Source organism: Benincasa hispida, chromosome 3, assembly GCF_027475165.1.
Source record: "Benincasa hispida cultivar pf3 chromosome 3, pf3_genome.v1.1, whole genome shotgun sequence".
Lineage (NCBI taxonomy): Eukaryota > Viridiplantae > Streptophyta > Magnoliopsida > Cucurbitales > Cucurbitaceae > Benincasa > Benincasa hispida.
In genome coordinates, this window is record NC_143480.1 from 20,088,048 (window position 1) to 20,106,703 (window position 18,656).

Sequence of the window (18,656 nt, forward strand, 5' to 3'; positions counted from 1 at the left end):
CTGATTAAATAATGGATCTTCTAGAGTATCCTGATTGATTATTCGTAGCCTACATTTATAAAGTCCTATTCCCTTTAGGTGGTTGTATTTTGGTCAATGTTTTGCATTACTAAACTAAGTCGCATCTTGCTCGAGGCATGACCATATATTGTATAATCAACTAATCAAGAACGTGTATGTTAGTTGGTTTTTTTTTAAAATTCATGTTGATAATTAATATAAAAATTTACTGTGTATATTTTATAGAATAGTCAGTTATCAAATTTACTCATCCTTCGCCGTATTATTAGACCTTTTTCCATTTGAAAAGTCTAACACTTCGAATTAGGATGACTTCTTCAAATGAGCCGAGAGGCTTTAATCTTAACATATATTGTCATTTATAGTTCGTTCTTTTTTCGTTTTTGTTTTTGGATAAACATATACGGTAAGTCGGTAGCTTCTTGAGTTACAATTTGAATTTTCCCTTATATATATATATATATATATATTTACATACATTAAGATTACAGAGGGTGGTATTGAATTTGTGATCATTATTGATATCGGTAATTACATCAATTCTTGCTTGCTATCTCTTGTGAAGATTGTTCAAAACCTTACCTCTAGTGTATATAGGTGCTATGTGGATCAGTACTCAACTGTATGGATGGAAAAATGGTGCCATAAAGTCGCTGATTAAATTCTGTTGCAATCAAAATAACTTGTTATTTTTTAAGAGAATTAAATTTAGAACTTATCGTAGCGTATCCGTTATCAAGGAAAAAAAAAAGGAGAAAAAAGAGATTATTTAAAGACATTAGATAAAATTAGACGGATGGTGGAACAATATTAGATTCCAATTTTACCGAACACGCCGTTGTTGAAGGTGCAACATAAAATTCAACCATCCATAAAATAAATTAGAAAATAAGAAGAAGGAAAAGAAAAACCCGAGTCTACCTCAAAACCTGACTAATCCACGAAAGGCCGAAGAAGAAAAGCCTGTTTGATTTTATTTAAAACAACAAGAAATCAAAAGCGAAAGAACGGCATTGAAGCCTTCTCACAAATGCAGGCATGTCTTTCTCCTTTCTATTTCTCTTTCTAATTTCTTTTACATTCCGATTAAATTTGTTCGTTCTTCAATGGCAGGGATTCAAAGCAGCCATCACTTTCCATTTTCAACTTCTGTTTATTTCACTCTGTCTTTTCACCTTCTCTTCCACTCTCAAGGTTTTCCTCTTTTTTTTTTTTTTTTTTTTTGTTCATTGCTATTATTCAAATCTCGTCTCCCTTCCTTCTCCAACCTAACCTCCTCCTCCTTTTAGATCGGAGAAACCTGCTCCTCCGGCGACAAATGCGATTCCGGTCTGATATGTGATACTTGTCCTGCAAATGGAAATACGCGCCCAAGATGTACTCGCATCCAGCCAATTAATCCAACATCCAAGGCCAGTCTCCAAAAACCGCCTCTGATTTCCGGTATCCAGAAATTCCGCTAATAATTTAGCCTTTATGTTTCGTTTCGTTCAGGTAAAAGGGCTTCCATTCAATCGATACTCATGGCTTACGACTCACAACTCCTTCGCTCGTACCGGCGAGAAATCGGACACCGGAGCGAGCATATTGGTGGCCCCGACCAATCAGGAAGATACGGTCACCAGTCAACTAAACGTGAGTTCTCATTCATTCATTAACATCTTCCTGAAGATCTTCCGCTTTCCATGGTTTCATATTAGAATGAAGAATCTACCATTTTCTCTTAATACAATGATTTTCCATTTCTATATGCCGCCTTTCTTTTTACCCTCTTTTTCGCTCTTTAAATTAGATACACAACTCTTTAGATTTCTTTCCGCCCCACAAAGGATTTTTTGCTTTTTTTTCCCCCTTTACTTAAATCTTTGGAGTCTAAATATATGTTTTTCATCATATTTGGATTTTTTTTTACCCAATTCGGCTCCCCATCTTTAAAAGTTCTCAGTTTCATCTCTAATGTATTGAATATTTTCATTTAAGTACTTATTCACATAAAACATTTAAATTGGTTAACAAAATAAAAATGTCATTGCAAAATACACTTTATTAACTGATCGAATTAAATATAGTATAAGCATTAATTTTTACAATTTAATAAATTTGCATGTTAATGTTGGTATACTAATAATTGACAAATACACAAGGATTATGAATCTATTTTGAAAATTTCAAATACATAATAGAGGAAATTAAAAATGGAATTATAAAATAACAACACATAGAAAAGTAAGAAAGTAAAATTTAAAAGTTTTAAAATTAAAAGGAATGTCTTTTTTTAAAAAAATTACTTTTAGCTGTTCGGAATGTAGCGGAAAAGATATATGTTAATGGAATAGACAAACAAATTTAATTTCAAGAAATCGAAAGTAATAGAATAATGTTACATTATCAAGCTGTATGATGTGAATAATCTTTTTAAAAAGTGGAACAGTGACGGTAGGTGGACTGTCCCAAACAACAAATCTCTGTGTGGCCGATAATGAAATTGGTGGATGTCACGTGGTTTAATTATTCTATTTGTGCACTTTGGCTTAAGATCAAAGCATCATCGCTCATTTATGCATACTAACCGACATTCATATTCCAACAAACCTAAACCAAATCTTTACCCCTTTCCATTATATATATTATACTTTTCAATATTCATTTTGATACAGAATTTGTGGTTTAATTATTCTTACGGTTAATTATGATGAATTTGTAGAATGGAGTTCGTGGGTTAATGTTGGATATGTACGACTTTCAGAATGATATTTGGTTGTGCCACTCCTTTGGTGGCCAGTGTGTGAATGCCACTTCATTTGTAAGTGCTCTGCTTAATTTTTCATTATCATCCATTTCATTTTCATTTTGTGGAGATAGATGGGTATCATTTACCAATCGTATTAGAATTATGACTTTAACCTGTAACAAAAATTTTCAAAACAGAATTTGGTGCACATAATTGTTAAATTTATGATCCAATTTAATGGAAGGTGAATTAATTATGAGGTAATAATTAACTTACTACAAGTGGGCGTAAAGTTGAAATAACTTTTTCTTTCCTTTTTCGAGTATAACTTCAAGAGTTGTAACTAATAGTTTTTCTCCAAAAAAAAAAAACTATTATTTGCACATTTCGCTTGCCACGGTGAATGGTGATATAATTCGCTGTTATCTTTCTTTAATTAGCTTACCTGACTAGAATTGTTCCTACCTTTTTAGCTTATTCTGGCTTTATTTTCTTTCATTAGAGTTCTAAATTAAGAATTATTAGGACAAATATCAATTTATACCTTCGCACTTTGAGGGTTATATCAATTTAAACCCTAAACTAATAATTGTATCAATATAAACCATGAATTTTAGGTTGTATCAATTTAAAACCCCAAACTAATAATTGTATTAATTTAAATCATGAATTTTCATAAGTGTATCTATTTGACCCCTAAACTGTTATAATAGTATCAATTTAATATCTCCATTATGTTTTAATGGGGTATAATTATAAAAGTTTTGAATTTAAATTGATATGTTTATTAAAGTTTAAGGTTTAAATTGATACACTCAGACTTTAAATTTATACAATTATTTGTTTACATCGATACAACTTCTAAAATTCAAGGTTTAAATTAATATGACCTCAAATTTAAAGCTTAAATTGATACAATTATCAATTTAGGGTATAATTTGATATTTATCCTAATTATTATTACGGAACTTATCGAAAGTTTAAAATGTAGCTCTGAAACTTACTTAAAAAAGCTTCAAACAATAATCCAAATTGAACTTTTCGAAATCTCTCGTTAAGAAAAAAGTTAATATATCCATGAAATAATGTTATTGTTATTTCCATAGAATGCAGTCTTTTTTTATTTTTTATTTTTAAATGAAAAGAAAGTGATCTTGTTGACTTCTTTTCCAGCAACCGGCAATCAATGTGTTGAGAGAAATTGAGAAGTTTTTGGGAGCAAACCCAGAAGAGATTGTCACAATCTTCATTGAAGACTATGTGAAATCACCACAAGGCTTGAGCAAGGTGTTCAATGCTTCTGGACTGAACAAGTACTGGTTTCCTATCTCCAGAATGCCCCAAAAGGGTGGCGATTGGCCAACTGTCGATGATATGGTGAAGCAAAACCAGAGACTGGTAGTTTTCACCTCTAAAGATTCGAAAGAGGCCTCGGATGGCATCGCCTATCAGTGGCGCTATGTTGTTGAAAGCCAATGTAAGCCAATTCCTATGTTTTTTAGAATCGTGTTGTTATGAGTCTTATGAAAGCAAAAGAGTGGGAATGCATCTGCAGATGGAGATCAAGGAAAGAAGCCTGGATCTTGTCCAAACAGAGCAGAGTCGCCTCCATTGAGTACAACAACCATATCCTTGATCCTCATGAACTATTTTTCTACTAATCCCAACAGAACAGGCGTTTGCTCGGATAATTCAGCACCATTAATTAGCATGATAAATACTTGCCAACAGGCAGCCGGCAAACGGTGGCCAAATTTCATTGCTGTTGATTTTTATCAGGTATAACGAGGATATATCATTTTCCTTGAACTACACTATGTTTGAGTAGGGTAGATTTGAGATTAAGACAATGGGTGAGTTTCTTCTATATATAACATTGGCACTTCTGTTTCTCTACTTATTGCTTGTAGAGGAGCGATGGTGGAGGCGCTCCAGAAGCTGTGGATGTAGTCAATGGGCATCTCACTTGCGGGTGTAATAATATTGCCTATTGCAAGGTTTGTAACCTACTTTAATTTTATCCTCGTTATAAGACTAAGGTGTAGTAGGTCGTAAATACATCCACTAAAATGCGTCTGAATTGAAGAGAAATAGATGCATTTATGGCCTAAAAATTGTAAAGAGCTGATGGTATTTGAGAATAGGTCGTTGGCTAATGGAAAATTGAATGGATAAACAGGGAAATACGACAGGCGTATGCGATAACCCACCGATTTCTCCCCCACCACCAGCCGCCTTGGAAAGTCCAGTGCAAGGTGCGGGAGACTCCGGCGATGCACACTTTAATGGCAGACCAGCCGATCTCAGGTGGTTATTTGGGGCAATTTTGGCCGTCACACTGTTATTACGCCTCAATTAGTCATTATTCCGATATTGATAACCAGTTTGTTGGTTTCAATCATACTACGTATGCAAACTATAATGTTCAAATTCAAACACATTTGAGAATGAATGCTTCTGAGAGTAGTTTTATTTTAAACGAATATTTTCTTTTCACTGGCTCTTTTATCAATCCTGATATCTGCTAAAAAAGGAACAATAATGTCCAATGACGCATACAGCTGGACTATGGATAAGTCCAATAATATTTAAAGGTAGTTTTAAACGGCATTAAAAACCCCATCAAGAAATATCCAAATCTGTCAAAAGGGATGCTCAAAAATTCATTTCGATGTAGAAATAGACCACTTTTATATCACCCACAGGTTTTTAGGGAGACTATAATAGCTGTCAAGTGACATCAAGCTTGAGCTTTGCTACCCTTTCCTGGGAGAAAATGATGGAAAATTCATGTTACATGGAGCAAAAGGGACCCCTTAATTTATTAGGCCCAATCAGGAAACTGTTATCATATGCAACACTGTTGACAAACTGGATACAACTTTCTAAGCTATAAATTGAAATTAATGCTTATATATGGGGTGTGGATGCTCTATTTGAACCTTTTCCTATTATTTTCAAATTTATGTTGTTGAACAGTGAGGGAATGGGGCAGACAATGTAAGAAAATAACAATACCTCATCCGCGAAGACCGTCTTTGGAGCATTGACAGAGATATGAATTGATTATCTTCAATGGTATAAGGAGCGGCAGTGGAAGCTATTGACAGCAAAAATGACGAACTATACACATTGTAATTGACATTGTTGTGGCCGTGTAGGACAGCTAAAATGAAGGACCCGACGTACTAGTGGTGAATGACTATTTGGGTGTCCCAAGCTGGAAAAGTTGACTGCTACTTGTGCTGATGTTATTCACGTATCTCGTTGTCGAGTACTGAGTTCATCCACATTGCTGCCACCTAATTCTGTCGCCTGCCTTTCATTTAAACCATCCTTGACATTGTTTGAATGTGAATTCTTTGGGTCCTTTCCAGCTTTGCGATCCTAAGATAAAATTTCATGCTTGGTTTAATGATCTATATGAAACAAACTTTGAGAGGTTGGAAAAGATATATGGAGCATTCAATGAATTAAAGGTTCATACTTGTGGACTAATGAACTCTTATGAGGGGAAAACCATTTGCAGTATTATGGTGACTAGCCTGAAAATTTGAGTTCAATGACTACTACATTTGTATCTGGGCAACTTAGGATTAAAATTTCCGTTGCATATTAGTGATGCTTTGCTCAAATTAAATACTTGCCACCTCAGCATTATATTCTCATTCATTATCTGAAATTGAAAGTAGCTGGATCCAATGATTACATGTGTCATGGCATTCTGCAATTCCTAACTTCCTATATATTAATAAAACTATCCAAGATATATATAAATCAATAAATGAACTTCAAGTAAACTCTGTCTCATACCCCTTTAAAGTTAGCATCTTCAGCTTCAAGCATATGAATAATATGTCCCATTTTCGGCCGTTTTTGAGCATTTGGGTCCACACAGCGTAATGCGACAAGAAGAGCCCGCTTTAATGCTCTTGAAGTAGGCTTTTCAGAAAGCTTTGGATCCAATACACCCTCTGGATTACGATTACTGACCATTCTCTTAAGCCAATCGATCAAGTTCACCTGTAAATTTTAACCTTTGCAAACTCATAATCGAATTATAGGAAAAGGGAGATCTGAACAATAGTACATCTAGCTCTTAATCATGAATTTTCTTAGAGGTATTGAGCATACCTCATCTGGAGGACGACTATAATCGACAGGGTTCCGTCCTGAGATTATTTCCATAACAAGTATTCCAAAGCTATACACATCACTCCTTTCATTTAGCATTCCCGTACTCGCATATTCTGGTGCTACATAGCTGGAAAAGAGTATAAATCCCATTACAAGCTCCATATTCACACATCAAACACCCACAAGAATGTATATAGACACCTGTGTACGTACCCAAATGTTCCCATAACTCGGGTTGTAATATAACTATTATCAGAACATAGTAGCTTTGCAAGCCCAAAATCTGAAACCTTGGAATTCCATTGCTTATCGATTAGGATATTGCTTGATTTGATATCCCGGTGAACGACTTTTGGTTCTAATCCCTCGTGAAGGTAAGCTAGCCTACATATGCAAGTTATAATACATTAATGACAAGAATGTAATGCAGGCCGGGGCCAGGGGGATGAAGAAAACTCGATTTTCTACAATTGAGTTGAAGCTAGACAATACCCTTTAGCGGTTCCAAGAATGATATTCATTCTAATCTCCCAGGTAAGAGGGCTGAAAGATCCCACATCCCCATGAAGCCACTGTTCCAAGTTTCCATTATTTATATACTCATATACAAGCATCCTATCACATTACATAGAGAAGAAAAGGCAGATTTTAGCGCTCAACATTCACCTATCAACATAAAACATTAAATGCAAGAAAACAAGAAAAATAATGGAATAACTAAAGCCTCATCTTTAGAACCAGAGGCAAACTGGAAAAATTTGACAGCAAAGGTATTTGGGGGGGAAAAAAAAAGAAAAGAAAAAGAAAGAAACAGAGTACCTATGAGCACCTTCAGCACAGTATCCAAGCAATCTAACTAAGTTCTTATGTCTGACTCGTCCAATTGCTTCAACTTCAACTTTAAACTCCTTCTCGGCTTGTCCCCTACGAAATAAATGATTCTTAAATGCAAGTCCCAACCCATAAACTATGGCAGATGAAATTAAGGTCGAAGAAATAAAGGCATAAAGACTGAAAAAAGAGTACCTATTGTTTAGCAAATTCTTCACAGCAACCTGAGTTCCATCCTCCAATATGCCATGGTAAACAATTCCATACCCACCCTCACCAATTACATTATCGGGGGCGAAACCATTAGTCGAAGCTTCGAGCTCTCTGAGAGTGTACCAATGCCCCCAACCCAAATGCGAAACTTCAGGCACCACCATAGGCAACTGATCGCCACCACATCGCCCCTCTCCACTGCCCTGTGAGGAAGAAGACCGACCAAGACGGTCAGGATATGAAATCCTATGATCCTTCCCGATCTCGATATGAATCCTGTTCACTCGCTCTTCCTCCTGAGGCAACGAAAGCAAAGCTTGCCGCTCAATTCCAGGGATTGGTTCCGGCTCCGGAAGAGGGTCAACCTGAAAATGGGACCTACTCGGCTTATGTTCTTGGTTTTGAGCGAGGGAATGATCGATTCTGATCTCTTGGATTTCTTTGGAGACGATTGGAATAGTGGGTCTGTGAGAAATCTTCTTGCGAGAGCGTTTGGAAGCTATCCAAAGAGAGATTAGAAACAGAAAGAGCACAAAAGCTGCTCCAACGCAAACCCCAAGAACAACCCACAAGCGTAAGCCAAAAATAGAGGTCTGCTTGGAGAGCTGATCGGCCATGGAGCCTGATTTGTGATCATACATTCATTAAACCTATCCGATTTGTTATCGGCAGGAAAGGAAGAGAAAGCTGCTTCTACACATAACACATCCGCCCTAAACGAAAAAGAATTGAAAGGATAAATTTATAGTCGGTGGTCACATCAGAGGTGCAGGCAGTGAAAGAGAAAGATGAGTAAAGGAAGAAAGAGAGAGAATTGGGAGTAAGAAGCAGCTGGCATGATGGGACCTTTTCGAATCCATAAAATCACAGTCCCAAATTGGTTCTTTCTTGGCCCTTCCCACTAAATTTACGCGGGTACAGATATCTTCTTTACAAACTCTGCCCTGCCATGTGAGAAATGGTACTCATTAAACTTCATCGTTTTCAGGCTCAAGCTCCACGCCAGGAATATTGATTTCTTTGAAAATGTTTTCCAATTTCCCTAAATAGTAAACCAAAGCTTCATAAAGTTTCCAACTTTGGATCACCCTCATCATTACTCAACTGCTCCCTCCAGCCCATCTCAATACAAATTTTCCCGACCCAATTCAAAGTTTTGAGTTTTTGACAAATCTTTTTTTTTTCTTTAATATTAATCCATTTATTGGATAACATTGTGGAAAATTTGCGCCTATAAATTTTATTTTAAAAAATTAGTAAAACCGACAAATAATAAGATTGATGGCAACTCACATTTCATGCACATGATCGCTAATTTTCAAATCCCTATTTTAATCTTATCTAGTTTATAGTTTTTATTGTAGATGAAATTATAAATACAGAGTAAGTGTAAAATCATGAACAAAGATGGGATTCTGTATACAATATAATTGTAGATGCCTTAGTTTTCCATTTTTTCTCAATTGATTCATTTGAAAAAATGAAAATAACCGCACTTCATTGTAACAACCCCACCTCCTAGGACTACTAAAAATGAATCGTTACTGCATGCATAGATATTCGCATTGAGGAAAATAAAGTAAAATAAAATAGAATAATCGTGATTTTGAACTGCTTTAGTATATAATAAAATGTTTTGTCATTATCTCAAGATCTTAAATCGTTCAACCTGGGCATTCTTTTTAACGTGAAATAAATTATAATAAAACCATAAACGTAATAAAAACAAAACATGAGAAAATATAAAATGGTCAAATGCAGAAGCGAAATCTGGTTCCTTTGACACTGTCACGGATTTCTCTTGTCAGTCGCCCGAGTGTCCTTGTCCTTATTTGAAAAAAAATAAAGATAAAGATTGAGTATAAAATACTCTGTAAGTGATCTCATTACCGGGATCAGACTATGCATCCACGAGCAAAGAAAGATAGCCCGTGGCTCATACAGCTACATCGATTTTTTATGATGAAAGGAAAACCAAAAGACGTACTATCTTGCCTTGATACGCATATCTAGTGGCTCGTAGGCACACCATCAAACATGAAAATAACATGAACGTGAACTCGTCGACTCACGCATGTTTAGCGGCCCGTAGGCTCGCCGTCAAACATAAAAATAACATGAACGTAAACCTGTCGGCTCATGCATGTCTATCGGCTCGTAGGCTCGCCGTCAAACATGAAAATAACATGAACATAAACTTGTCGGCTCACGCATGTCTAGTGGCCTGTAGGCACACCGTCAAACATGAAACATGAAAAAAAAATGTAACATGAACGTAAACCTGTCGGCTCACACATGTCAAGCGGCCCGTAGGCACACCGTCAAATATGGAAAAATAACATGAACGTGAACATTTCGACTCACGCATGTCTAGTGGCCCCTAGGCACACCATCAAACATGAAACTAGACCCGTAGGTCCTCTGAAATAAAACATGCGTCAAGGCAAGACAGTAAACCGCTCTATTGGTCTATTCATGCATCACATACATAATATCAGTACTGATTAGAAATTCAAACATGCTTATAATACTCCTAACTGTCATGCAAGTAAAACATAATGACAAAATAATCATGCTCAAGAGTCCATTAAGTAACTTTATAGGTCTAGTTTAGGCCGCCTGGCACGAAGGCACCGGTAATAGTACCACTTATCTCAACTTGGTCACAAAAGTCCACGCAAATAATTCCTTAAAACCTTTGGAAAACTTGAATCAACCCAAAGTTGTGCCTTGGTCCAAGGCAAATTCCAAAACTTGATTCAATTAGCCAATCTGATCAAGAATGGATTTCAATCCAAAAGAATAACCAACCAACAACTTACCCAAAACTTAACGATCTTTACCAATTTACTGCAAAACGAAAAATGGAGTCTAACTTGATGGTCAATACCTTAAAACTTCCAAATCTTGAATCTAAATTTCACATCAAAGAGAGGTTACTAATTTAACCCAAAATCAAATGGGTGAATTTCACCTGCCAAATTATAAGGAAAATAAGTCTTACCCAAGGTTTTCTCAAGATTCCGGTAAAGATCGAGCAGTGGCAGTTGATGGCGCATCGGCTCGTAGCTACCATAGATAGGCAGTGGGTGTTGCAGTCAGACGACATAAATTGTTTAGGCCAGCGGTTGGTAGAAACGGAGCTGAACGACTAGGCGCAGCGGCTCGCGGTCAACCCGACGGTCTAGACACCGGCGAGGCAGCGGCGGACGAACGACGGGCTCTTTTGCTGCGATGGGGACGATGCTGGCAGTCGACGCGACGATGGCTCGACGAAGCACCAGGCGGCGGCGGCTAGGGTTTGGAAAAAACGGGAGAAGAAAAAAAAAAGAGGGGCGTGTGGGCCTTGAGGAGAGAGAAAGAAAATTTATTTATTTATTTATTTTAACCTTTCCCACAAATATATATAAAAGCTTAAACCTTTTCATTTTCTCCTTAAAAAACAAATTTCCTAATCATTTTTCAAAATATATATACTTATATATATTTTTCTTTTAAAAACTCCAATAAACAAATTTAATTATCTTCATAGATAATCAAATCTCCAAATAGAAGCCAAAATAACACTCAGTTAATTCTAAATAATTAAATTATATTTTAGCTTAGCCAAAAACATAAATCTCACATAATTTATCCAAGTAGCCAACATAAATAAAATAAAATAAAATAAAGCTTAATTACAAAATAAATCAGGATGTTACATTCCTGATTTTCCTCATGTAACATTTCAAATTTTATTATTAATTTAGATTCATTTGATCTAATCACATTTTTAATTTATTCAAATGTTTGAACTGTTTTTCATTATTTTATACATTTTCTTAATAAATTAATTAGATATTTTTTCCATATTTTTTAAGGTTTAAATTGTTTTGTATATGTTATTAGATTTAATTGTACATATTTGATATTTAGTCATTATTTTAGCTGATATTTTAATAATACCCAATTTGCTCTTAGTTAGTTCATATGTTCAGAATATTAAATACAGTTTAAGTCTAGAACTTTATTAATAATCAAGATATAAATACAGTATAAGTAAAGAACTTAATTATTATATTATATTATATTATATTATATTATATTAAGATTCTGTAAGTTAAAATAACATTCAGAAAAAGGAAATTAAAGAAAAATAAAGAAACCTAAGTTTACAACAAAGTCATCCCTTCTATTTCTTCACGAGCTTCCCCCTTCGTGTGAAGAGTAGCGCCATTGTCCATGTTATTCCACTCAACTGAAGTCTACCCCGAGCCATTTTGCCACATTCATTGACTGTCTCACATTTTCGTTTGTGTCGAGATTGCCTCCTTGGCGTAGGGTAGCGTAGATAAGTGTCATCTTCCTCTATCATCCATTCTCTCTTTTTTCTTGATATATTTTTTGTTGCTATTTATCACATACCATTGCTACTGTCATGTATGGTCGTAAGAGTAATCGACCAGTGGTATTTAGGTCAGTATCAGAGGTTTTTGTTGAAGTTTTAGTTTTTATGTGATATGGGTTAGCTTCAATTAAATTATGTTTTGGAGTTTGATGGAAGTTTTAGCTGCTATCAGAAAGGGGTGTTTGACGACATTCGATTTAATGTAATGAAACAGTATAGTGTATTTTGCATAATAATATAGTATATTTGCACTTTTTTGGATTTGTTTTAATTTGTAATGTCTGGTTTTTATCAATGTTAGTGTGTAAGGGTAGTTTGGATATTTGATCATTAGTATTTTCTTATTTTAAAAATCATTTTTCTATTTTTACGATTTTAATTTTTTTTTATTATTATTCAAAATGAAACTTTAAAATTTACTATTTGTCTTGTCAACCTTAACAGTTTAACAAATATATTATCCATAGTTTTTGTTTTTGTTTTTTTTTTTTTAATTTTATGTCTTAGAATTTTATATCTTTTAGATGCTATTTGGATGATAGATGGTATTTCATGGTATAGATATTAAATATTTGAAATTTGAACGTTTGAGTTTTAAATACGAGATAATTAATATCGATGTTTAGATATGTAGGATAAAGAATGTCTGAAAAATAAATTTTTGGGTTTAATTTACCAATTTTATATATAGAAATCAAAATTAAATAATTACTTAATTAAATGCAAGAGACCAAGTGATATAGTCATTAATTAAATTTAACATTATTTAATTTATTGTTATATTGATTAATGATTTAATCGGTAAAAATAAAAATAAATGTATAATTTTATTTAAACAAAATTAAACTTTTAAATTAATTACTAAAAATAATGGAATTAATTAGAATAGTGATAATTAATAATAATAATTTATATTAAATAGTTAAGATAACTTAAATATTAATTTTAAAAGTATTAGCTGAAATTTATTAAGTCTAAATAATATATTTATATTTAATAAATAATTACCATTAATAACAATGAATAATTATAACAATTTATTAATTAATTAAACTATATTTTTAATATTCATCTCTAAGCATAAAAGTCTCAGAATTATGCAGCGTATTAAAAAATCCATGTCAGTTGAGTTTTAAAGTCTCTTAAATAATATATAATATCTTAAATATTAAAATATGAAATTTTATGAAACACACAAATATTAAACGTCTAAAATCTCATGAGAAAGCCCGTGAAACAAAAGGACATAAAAATACAACTTTCTAAAGCTTTCAAGGAACATTTGGTTGAATTATATTAATTAACGTCAAAATTAATATGTTGTTCTTTTATATCTTAATAATAATAGACCAAAAAAATCAATGGTAATTGATTATGCAACTTTCGGGTAAAAATTAGAGCAACCTTGAGCAAGTCATTTGAGTTAGTGTTTGTGTCACTTTAATTATTTAGGGTAATGACTTGTAATTACCAAGGATGCGGCTGGGTGTGATTGATTAAGGATATTTTTAATATTAGCAATCTAGTTAGTAAACCAGTGCTTGATTATTTATTTTACTATAAATACAAATAGGAGGCATTTAAGGTAAAGAAGTAGTTATTATAGCCTTAGATTATTATAATTGGGTTATAATAGTTTGTGTTTGGGTGTAGATTATTTTAGTTTAGGTTATAATAATACGTGTTTGAGGTGTAAACTATTTTAGTTTGAGAAGGAAATAGTTATACTGTACCAAAGAATAAAAAAGTGATGAATCTAAAATAGTACAAATGATAGCAAATAATAAATACTGTAGCAAATAGGGGTTTTGAAATAATGATGATTGTAGTTAATTAGAGGTTTTGAAATAGTATTTACTCTAGGAAGAAGTGATCATTATAATCTTAGGATAATTCTTGCCCCAAACGTCTCCATAATGTTCCTCACTTCAATGCATAGAACACAGCTGAAGTACTTCCTTCACTATTTCTCTCATGTTTCACTCTTTGTTCACAACTTTCCACATTTTTCACTTTTTTTACACTGAAAGTAGGATGTAATTTTGTATATTATTGTTGTTGTTATTTGTTATTATTATTATTATTTAGTATAGTCTAATTATTTTGAACATTACTAAAGGCATGTCCATATTCTTGTTTAGCTCAATAATGTAAAGGTAAAAATCTAACCATCAACCTTTAAGATGATAAATGATGTGTTATCTTCTAAAATATGATAAGACAATGTATCCATACTTTAATTGTGATGTTCTTCTATAGTGTATTATAATTTGTTCGAAGTACGCTAAGAAGTATAATGTGCCCATGCCCTGTAAAAAAGTACGACCTGGAATAATGCTCTAAAAATTATGACATGCCCATGCTATAAGCAAAGACTGCTCTTTGAAATGTTTGTGTTGTGAAAATTAAAGTTTCTTTTAAAATTTAAGTAATTTGAATTGTTCTAAAATGGAAATTCTTTAATCATCCAAGATATTGTCTATCAAAGGCAGATTCCATTCTATTCTTGACTGAGTGTTAAAAGTATTTTCTATTTGGAGATAGAAAATCAGTGAAGAAAAGTGGAGTCAGCTACAGATTGTCTCCCTTCCTTTACATGTTGATTAAACAGTCATTTTTTTCATTAAAAAAAATCACAATAAAGGGGCTGGGATGAAGAATTGTTGAAGAAGCACTTTTTCAACAAATCATGAGCATCAGTATGGGTAGAACAGTAATGGGAAGACAAGATAATATGGCATTTTGTTGTTGATAAAAAAAAGAAAGTACATTTTTTTTTGAATGGGGGGGCTTAGATTCTGACAACAATGGCTTGGCCAAAGCAATTATTGTTTTGACAAGTGGATATGGAGTTCAAAATTTGATTGTCACTCTGAGAAGAGCTTTGCAATCCTAACCCAACTTTTGAATCCTGTTTATTAAGATCACAAAAACAACCTTCAAAATCTTCTCTCAAAAAACGAAGTTTGTTCACCAACAACTTATTTCCGTGGTGTAATATTCTTAAACTACGTAATTTTGTGACAGAACAAAGAAACAATGATTTATAGTTTTAATATAAACGGGAATCTGAACATAACAGTTACAAAAAAAACCATCATATCTAATCTGAACTCCAAATCAAATACATATACTAGAAACAAGAAACGTGACTACTAAACCCCAAAAGATGGACGAGGAGAAAAACGATCCAACCCATAAAAATAATGATGGAGAAAAATCAGTGAGTACTTGAATGCAGATTTGTACAAGAGGAGAAAACTGTGCAGATCCTCTCCACAATGAAATTAGCCAGCTCAATGCAGTATCTTTTCCCCATTTTCAGAATGATTTTGCCAAATTCTAGTGAATGATTTGAAGAGAATAAGAACATTGACGGTCACAGAAAATGTCAACAATGTTGATCATTGCAGCTCTGTTGTTTCAGTTGGCCTTCCTGTGTTAATGCTGGAAACATACGTGAACCAAAAGTAAAGAAAAATGGCAGAGAAACGAGAAGGAAGGAGTTAAATTCAAGTACGTTTACCCATTAAAAGGGGAAGGGAATACAAGGCTGTGCTCTGGAGTGTAATTTAAAAGCACACCTGACCGATTTCCTTCTACGATGCTCGGTTCCACCGAGATGCAATTCTGTAATCCTTGTAAATCAGGAGGTGCTGATATGTTATAGGGGCGTGACACTGCAATAAATAAGATTAAAAATTGAAAAAACAACCTCATTTTGTTGATTAATCGTAGATTTAACAGTGATCTAACATGGTATCGGAGTAGGAGCTGTCGAAGATCCCACTCCGACATTGAAAAAATCAACAGACTTAATACTCAATAAGTTACTCTTCTCACTGCTAATTAGTTTTAAGATGAAACCTCATGTTATCTAATAGGAGCTCTCACATTATAACTCGATAGCTCGAGCTACCTTTTGGTTTAGCAGCAATTTAACAATTCTCATGAAATAATGGAATACAGTAGAAGGTTGGTAGATCAGATTACGCACCAAAGGGAGTTGTCTCCGATTGGCTCACATTCACATTCACCTGGTGATCATCTCGCAGTACATTTCTGCTGCAAATCTCCTTCAAATGCAACATGGAAGAAAATTTCAAGCATTGTTAGTTTATATTGAGAGGGAATTTGAAATAGATTTCTATCTAGGTTATACTTCAGTTTTCAACCTTGTACTAACACAAATGCAACCTGTGAATGAATTACTTCAATGTTTTACCTTAGACTTGGAGGACTCACTCAAGTAAAAAGGGACAAGGTGAGCCTGGATGGGCGGGGTCAATTCAAATGGAGTTTCCGCATTAGTTCTTCCAATGTCTGACATGAAAGGATGGATGGAGGCAGCCTTTTGGTCAGCCAAACTGAGAAAGATCTGGTTTGGTCTTTCTTGGTCAGAAGAAATTGACCTGTTTTCTTCACCAAAGTCCATTCTCATGTGGGAAAGTTGGAGATATTGCAAACTTCCAGGAAAGTTCATAGGATGCATACTCAAGCCATTTCTCATCGACAGCATCTGGTTGATGTGAATGACACAGCAGAAATGAACTTGGAGAATGCAACTATTTATGTATAACTAGAAAAGACAGCCACCCATGCACCTACCTGAACTTGAAGTTGAAGCTGCTTCAGATATTCAATTGCTTCGTCCAGCATCGAGGCCTTGTCAGTCTGTTACACTTGCACGCAACAGAAAAACAAATCTCAGAGAAGGGGAGGAAATTAAAACCTAACAACACCTTAATTTGGAATTCAATTGTGTGTTACCTTGTTAGAATTGGGGATCAGATTTTGCAGTGCCTTCATTTTTTCATTAATTCTGCTCCTCCTTCTCTGCTCAGGAAAACGATCAAAATAAAAAACGATGATAATAACGTTTGGAAATCAAAATAAAAGGAAAGAGATTTACCTTTTCAGACAAATTATGAACTTCGGCGGCTCTGCTTCTTTTGGAAGAGCTGCGAGGATTAGGCTTTGTAGGTAGCTCTTCAACCAATGCCTCCAGACCCTCCTACGCATTTACACAAACACATGGACTGCATAAGAAAGTCTTCATTCCCATGCCCACCAGCTCAAGCCTCAAAATGGGAAAGAAAAAAAGAAAGGAAGAACAGAACCGAGAAGTGGAATGAAGTAGGTACCTCACTTTCGCAGTCAAATTCATCGTTTTCGTTGTGATCACTAGCTCCAACCGACGTAGAAGATGCATTAGGTGGAATGGGTGTGGGACAAGAGCGCAAGGGATCATGTAATACACCGGACGATGAGGAATTTGCAAATTGTTCTGAGGAATCGACGGTGGAGATCTCGTCGGGCACTGCATTAGGCGGCCCATAAGAAGGGGGAATGTTATGGGTTGATGGGGTGAAGGCTCTTATGTTGCAGGTGAGTTCGGAGAAGATGGAGGGTGAAGGAGAGAGGAGAGAGAAGTGGGAAGCAGAGGAAGAGGAACGTAGCAAAATCTGTTGCAGAAACAGGGAGATATCGTCGGGAGGGGAAGAGGAGGAGGCGGCGGCGGCGGCGGGAAGAGTCCACGTCGAAGAAGTACATGCATTTCGATCGCGGTTGTTAGGAATGGAATGGTCCATTTTAGAGGGATAGGAAGCAGAGTGGCACTTCTTCAGCTCCCGTTGGTCGGCGCTACCCTGTAATCTCTCCGGGACACAACTGTCCGGAACTTGTGGGCGGCTTACGTTTTTTTGTTTTCCTCCCTCTCCTTTGAACCTTCTTTAAAACCTTTTTGCCAACCACGAATATAGTTATCATGGTCCAAATAACACAACATATAATACAATGCAAGAGAATTAGTAAATACAATGTAGTTTATATCAAATTCATTAAAAAATATTTACAATATTCTATCGAAATCTATTACGATTAGACACATATTATGATAGGAACCAAATATAGTTAGCACAGTCAAAATAACACAACACGATAGACACATATTTCCTCCCTCTCCTATGAACCTTCTTTTAAAACCTTTTTGTCAATCACAAATATAGCTATCACGATCAAACTAACACATAAGCAAGAGAATTGGTAAATACAATGTAATTTATATCAAACTCACATAAAATATTTACAATATTTCATCGAAATTCTACACGATAGACACATATTATACTAGAAAATTCATCCGTGATAAACTTTTATCATCACTAACAAAATCTATTATAAACTTTTATCATCACTAACAATAGACTGCCATCACTGATCAAAATCTATTTTCGATAGACTTGCTATCACTAATAACTCTATTATGGGTATAGAATTATTACTTTCTTTGTATATCAAGTGTGAAGAAAAGAATCATAAATAGCTCGATAATGA

At 34.5% G+C, this 18,656-nt stretch overlaps 3 protein-coding genes across 14 annotated transcripts; 1 reads left to right on the forward strand and 2 right to left on the reverse strand.

The window, feature by feature from the left end:
* The first annotated feature begins 741 nt into the window (after nucleotides 1–741).
* On the forward strand, nucleotides 742–5,231 carry LOC120074165 (PI-PLC X domain-containing protein At5g67130-like). Its single transcript, XM_039027193.2, has 9 exons — nucleotides 742–1,057; nucleotides 1,135–1,215; nucleotides 1,311–1,433; nucleotides 1,516–1,656; nucleotides 2,726–2,824; nucleotides 3,926–4,229; nucleotides 4,308–4,531; nucleotides 4,663–4,749; nucleotides 4,932–5,231. Exons 1-9 carry the CDS (start codon nucleotides 1,052–1,054, stop codon nucleotides 5,109–5,111), a joined length of 1,245 nt encoding a protein of 414 aa, XP_038883121.1. The 5' UTR covers nucleotides 742–1,051; the 3' UTR covers nucleotides 5,112–5,231.
* On the reverse strand, nucleotides 4,823–11,341 carry LOC120074163 (putative serine/threonine-protein kinase At1g01540). Of its 9 annotated transcripts, none has more exons than XR_016528184.1 (9): nucleotides 10,938–11,310; nucleotides 7,916–8,877; nucleotides 7,709–7,813; nucleotides 7,382–7,504; nucleotides 7,103–7,273; nucleotides 6,887–7,016; nucleotides 6,566–6,775; nucleotides 5,771–6,139; nucleotides 4,823–5,090 (listed from the first exon to the last, which is right to left on the reverse strand). XR_016528184.1 is itself a non-coding variant. In XM_090311546.1 (9 exons), the coding sequence occupies exons 3-9, from the start codon at nucleotides 8,572–8,574 to the stop codon at nucleotides 6,008–6,010; spliced, it is 1,530 nt and encodes a 509-aa protein (XP_090167672.1). In that variant the 5' UTR covers nucleotides 8,575–8,646; nucleotides 8,780–8,877; nucleotides 10,938–11,310; the 3' UTR covers nucleotides 5,551–6,007. The 9 variants fall into 9 exon arrangements, 4 of the variants coding, with proteins under 4 accessions (XP_090167672.1, XP_090167674.1, XP_090167673.1 ...); XR_016528187.1 differs by lacking the exon at nucleotides 4,823–5,090 and adding an exon at nucleotides 5,393–5,518 and having other exon boundaries at nucleotides 7,916–8,646; nucleotides 10,938–11,341; XR_016528183.1 differs by lacking the exon at nucleotides 4,823–5,090 and adding an exon at nucleotides 5,393–5,518.
* A 4,012-nt stretch (nucleotides 11,342–15,353) lies between these two features.
* On the reverse strand, nucleotides 15,354–18,268 carry LOC120074164 (uncharacterized). Of its 4 annotated transcripts, none has more exons than XM_039027190.2 (8): nucleotides 17,465–18,268; nucleotides 17,233–17,334; nucleotides 17,091–17,156; nucleotides 16,929–16,994; nucleotides 16,546–16,839; nucleotides 16,318–16,396; nucleotides 15,847–16,000; nucleotides 15,354–15,767 (listed from the first exon to the last, which is right to left on the reverse strand). In XM_039027190.2, the coding sequence occupies exons 1-8, from the start codon at nucleotides 17,909–17,911 to the stop codon at nucleotides 15,725–15,727; spliced, it is 1,251 nt and encodes a 416-aa protein (XP_038883118.1). In that variant the 5' UTR covers nucleotides 17,912–18,268; the 3' UTR covers nucleotides 15,354–15,724. The 4 variants fall into 4 exon arrangements, with proteins under 4 accessions (XP_038883118.1, XP_090167675.1, XP_038883120.1 ...); XM_090311549.1 differs by having other exon boundaries at nucleotides 15,905–16,000; nucleotides 16,318–16,393; nucleotides 17,465–18,074; XM_039027192.2 differs by having other exon boundaries at nucleotides 15,905–16,000; nucleotides 17,465–18,045.
* Nucleotides 18,269–18,656: the final 388 nt, after the last annotated feature.